Source organism: Gymnoscopelus microlampas (genome assembly GCF_963454915.1).
Source record: "Gymnoscopelus microlampas genome assembly, chromosome: 17".
Classification (NCBI taxonomy): domain Eukaryota; kingdom Metazoa; phylum Chordata; class Actinopteri; order Myctophiformes; family Myctophidae; genus Gymnoscopelus; species Gymnoscopelus microlampas.
Genome location: NC_139954.1, coordinates 30,490,109 through 30,495,232, shown reverse-complemented (window position 1 = coordinate 30,495,232; position 5,124 = coordinate 30,490,109). Strand labels below are relative to the sequence as shown.

The 5,124-nt window shown below is 44.1% G+C and overlaps 1 protein-coding gene across 1 annotated transcript; it reads right to left on the bottom strand.

Annotated features, from left to right (window-relative positions):
- Window positions 1–382: 382 nt before the first annotated feature.
- On the bottom strand, window positions 383–4,193 carry LOC311064400 (protocadherin 8; the record flags this gene model as incomplete). Its single annotated transcript, XM_084084230.1, has 5 exons — window positions 383–412; window positions 841–1,103; window positions 1,248–1,381; window positions 1,637–1,707; window positions 1,830–4,193. The coding sequence occupies 5 exons, from the start codon at window positions 4,191–4,193 to the stop codon at window positions 383–385; spliced, it is 2,862 nt and encodes a 953-aa protein (XP_083940356.1).
- Between the last annotated feature and the right edge of the window lie 931 nt (window positions 4,194–5,124).

Below are 5,124 nucleotides of genomic sequence, written 5' to 3'. Positions count from 1 at the left end.
TGCTGAAATAGCTGATCTACAAGCTCACAACACGTGCCAATGTATTTTTAAAGTTTTAAAACAACTTGGGACAAATACCCTGGCCTATAAATATGTTCCCAAAATAGGGATGCCAGTTTGAAATAGTTTTTTCTCATTTTTGGGAGAGAAGAGTTTGCTCTATAGCCTGACCTGTCATGCATAACTACTGTTAAAGTTGGACTCGGTTGTATCCATAGGTTGATGTTGCTGTGTAATTTATGTGCAAAATAAACAATCTGTATGAATTAGTAGTCTTCATGACTAGTTGACATCACTTACTGGAGTCTCGATTATCTTGTTTCTAGATAATGAAGAGACTCGTTCCCATTTACAAATATTGATGGAACTAACATGTTACTGCTCACACTGACTTGCTGTATAACTTAAGTTCCTAAAGTGGAAATGAAATGCACAAGAAACACAAGGAATACATTTGTTTGATTTAATTGGGTATAAAAAAAAAGAACTTACAGTCCACAAAATTATGTTTTCACTCTGGTCATTTTTCTTTCAGACAATTTCATTATTTTTCATATATCAACAGTGAAGATTTACATCAGTGATTCTGGCAGTCAAATAATAAGAATTAAATAAGCGATGATATATATACAATTCACTTCAAGAGAAAATGTACATCTGCTGACCATGCGGCAACAACCAATTATTTACAAATAATATTTACATTTTTGTGTTGACATCTGTATTATCTTATCAACACCACAATATTGTGAATTAAAACATGGTTGCAATTTCAAATGCATTTGCCACTGTCACAATATTTGTGTTCTGCTTGCTTATTTCACTCGCTCCAATGCCAACCTCTCGCTGTTGATGGGAGAAGTAGGAAGGGAGGGTGCCTGTCCTAGAGAAGGTCTGCATTGTGCTCCTAGATTTGGGAAGATTTGTGCCATAACTACAGAGTTTCCAAGCGTGGGGATTTGCATTGGGATTGTTGTAGACTGGTACTGAGGAAAAGCCTATTGTGTACGCATTGTCTCTAGGGGCCTTGAAGCTCTGGCTTGGTATCACACAGTAAGTGCTGTGCGAGTACTCAGAAAGGGTGCTAGTGGTATTGGATGAATCTGAAACAGAGATAGACACAAGTATAAATAGAAGAAACAATATTTCATAGAAACTGATTTCTTGCATAAACATAACAGTTTTATACACTACATAGTGCAACATGTACAGTTACAGTATGATAAAATACAATCTGGTGAACTTACTTTTTGGCCCAGGCTGGAAGGTACTGAAGTTCCTCTTGCCTCCATCGCCACTAATGTCAGAGTCACTGTCATTGAAGTCACTGTCCCCTTTGCCGCTGTCCTTCACGCTCGACTGGTCAGTGTTCCCGATGCCACTGTGAACACAATCAACACATATTATCCACCACTGCACCACTCTAGGTTGATTATTGATGTTTCCTTTTTTTCCACTTATGAGGCCTGTCTGACACTACCCCCCTGCCCCCCTCCACACACCAGAGGACAGCCACAATTATACTGTATGTATGCCTAGTGCATGTCAAGTACCCTCCATGCAGAACTGAGGGCAGTGACTGTGAATAAATCGCCTCCCACCAGAGACAAGAAATAATATTTGTCTGTGTTCTTACCTCACTTGCAAGCAGTATTTGTCACCTTGCCACACAGATGTTGGTCGGAATTGCTTGGAGGGCAGGAACATCTGAGGGAACAAACAAAATGGCAACAGGGGGTTATTTTCCATTTCTGGCACTAACAGGGCAGCACTTGAAAAACATCACAAGCCTATTTAAATAAATTCTGAATCTGCAGCAGTGTACACACCTTTGTCTCTGAGTCTTCACTCTTCTCCTCATACAGGCAAGAGTCATCGAGAGATGAAGAAGTCCTCTCGTGGAAGAAACCTCCGTGGCCACTGTAAAGGTTTGGCTCTGTCGAGCCCTGTGTTGAAACAGACCTCCTGTCAAAAAGTCCATGTGACACCTCATCCTTAGAGTCTTGGTTTTGCTCTCCTCGGTTGAGCGTGCACGTGATGGCAACAATCACTATTGCAATCAGCAACAATGCACATCCCCCACTGAGCATAATAATGACTATTAGTGAGCCATCCAAGCTGGAGTTTTCGTCACCACTTGGTCGTAACACAATAACAACTTGGTCTTCAGAGGGCTGCATGTCTGAAACGACAAACCTAATAGTTGCACTTGTAGAGAGAGGGGACCTGCCATTGTCACTCACAGCAATTTTCATTTCTAACACGTCTCCAATTTCAGCTGTCATCCATTGTTGTAAAGCAATCTCTCCGGTGTCTTTATTCATTGTAAAAAGCTTTGGGTCACCTTGTACGATTCTGTAGGAGAGCTTTCCATTCATGCCTTCATCCTCGTCTTCAGCCTTGACACAAAGCGCCAGATACCCCACTGGTGCATTGTAAAGCAGGGGGACATCAGAAGAGTCATTTTGTAGGATGGGGAAAGTGAAACGTGGATAGTTGTCATTTTGATCAACAACTCTGATTTTGATTGTTGATGTGCTTGATTGTGGGGGGGAACCGTTGTCTTCTGCCTGGATGGTCAATTCAATCTCCTGACGATGCTCATAATCAAAAGATCTCAAAGTGTATAATGACCCCGAAAGTGGATCTATAGAAACATAAGTTGACATTGAACCCCCGCCGGATACTTCTGAATCTAAGACTTTGTAGGACACTTTAGCATTCTTTCCCATGTCAGGATCACGTGCGATGACAGTGGTTACATAAGAACCCGGAATGTTATTTTCCATAACTGAAACTTCATAGACTGGCTTACTAAAGAAAGGGGGGTTGTCGTTCTCATCCGTCACACGAATAGTATACTGCCTGATGGTTTTGTAGGGTGGTGTGCCATGGTCCTCTGCGACCACCGTGAGGTTGTACTCTGGGATCCTCTCTCTGTCCAGGGCGGTGGTCGTGACGATCATGAAAGTGTCCCCGTAGGCCTGCTGCAGCTTGAAATGCCTGTGCCCGTGGAGGCTGCTGCGCACGTAGCCGTTGGGACCCGAGTCTCTGTCCGAGGTGCTGATCAGGGCCACGAAACTCTCCGACGCCGCGGCCTCGGTGATGTAGGCGACCCCGTCGCTGCTGGAGGTCATCGGTTTGATGTTGATCTCGGGGGCGTTGTCGTTGACGTCCACCACATCCACCACCACCCGGCAGGTCGACGGGAGAGAGTTCGTGCCCAGGTCAGAGGCTTTGATGTTCAGTTCGTATGATCTCTTCTGCTCGAAATCGACCAGCGCTTTCAGAGTCACGTCTCCGGTGTAGGGGTCGATGTTGAAGGTGCGCGTTGCCTCCGAAGACGAGCCGTCGACGAACGCATACACCACCTCACCATTCACGCCGTGGTCCGGGTCAAAGGCGTGCACTTTCAGGACACGGTGGCCGACCGGAGAATCCTCGTAGAGTTCAACCTTCAGCGAGTCGTGTTCAAACGTCGGGCTGTTGTCATTGAAGTCCAGCACTTTTATATTCACACTCATAGAGCCAGATTTTGGTGGCTCTCCGCCGTCACTTGCTGTCACTTCGACCGTGTAGGAATCCTCCACTTCTCTGTCCAACTCTTTAACCAGCACGAGTTCAGCAGATTTAACCCCATCCTCTCTGTCGCGCACTTCAATCGTGAAATGACTGGAGGGAGACAGCGTGTAGTTTTGAATATAGTTGTAGCCCACGTCCTGGTCGAGAGCAACTTCCAACGGGAATCTGGAGCCAAGCGGGACATTCTCCAAAATCTGCAGATGCGTCTCGTTGTGCGGGAACACGGGCGAGTTGTCGTTGATGTCTCTGACCTCAATCTCAACATGAATGAGATGAAACTTTCCCTTGGAGAAGGCCACAATGTCAAAGGTGATAAAGCAGCGCGGTGAACGGGGACAGAGCTGCTCTCGGTCAATTGTTTCCCCGACGCTCAAAAGTCCATCGCTCTCCCTCATTACGACCACAGACGAGTTAGTCACTTGCATGAAGCGGAAAGAGGTCTCAGGGTCGTCAGCTGGATCAATCTTTAGGTCTTGGGACAAATGTCCAATCTCTGTCCCAGGCGCATCCTCTTCATACGTGAAATACCTTGTGGTTGTACACTGAACTGTGTATAAGAACAGAACAATGACCGCGCAGTGCCCAACTCCTCTATTCTGACTAAATCCCATTTTGAATGGTATTGGTTACTTGCTAAAGAAAAACACTCATCAATGCAGCAGCCAAAGTACTTCTGTTGTGTGTGAGGTCGATGCACAACTGGTTTAGCCTTCAGACTTTGCTGGTGACCTATAAGCCCTGGTCTATGCAAATAAGTTAGCCTCTCGACCAATGGCCAGCCAGTTGTCGACCAAACGGGGCACGTTTGGTTCAGTAGCAAATTGCCACTGTCTGCCCGTGACTAGGCTACAAATGGCTCCTAAGATAAACTTACTGAAGACCGTTAATCACATTGGTAATACTATTACCCAGTCGGCAGACTGGCAATTCATTAATGAATGGATCTAAAGTTAACATTTACATTTCAATTGGCCCTGTCTCACGTCAGAAGTAGGCTACCTCAGGCATTACCTTTTCAAAGGCTGGGAAACTGATTAGTGTGTCTCTCACAGTCATCATAATAACCCCACAGAGTTAAATTATTTAAGAAGTAATACAGCAATCATTGTGATGAAAAACATATTGCCTGCTAGTTGATCGGTGCAGTAGCCTATTCATATTAGTGCACGCTGCTTTGCTCAGTTAGACTTTCATCAGAGTATAGATTACGAATAATGCATGATGGAAACCATTATGACAGTCACTCTGGAATCATCCTCAGAAATAAGATCCCTGAAATGCTATTCTGTGTGATACTTATAATATATGTTATACTTATCATCATATATTATTTCACATATTACAACTCTCCACAGTGTCTTCACTAAAAAAAAATATATATATAACTTCCTCAGTCTGGAGCTAAATGCCTTTCCTTCTGATGTACAGTGAGATATGCTGTTTGATGTTAGGTGTGATGTAAGGAGATCATTTACATACAAATGGAGCAAAAAACATTATAAAAACATAGCATTTGCTTATGTCTTTTTAGCTATAGGGGCC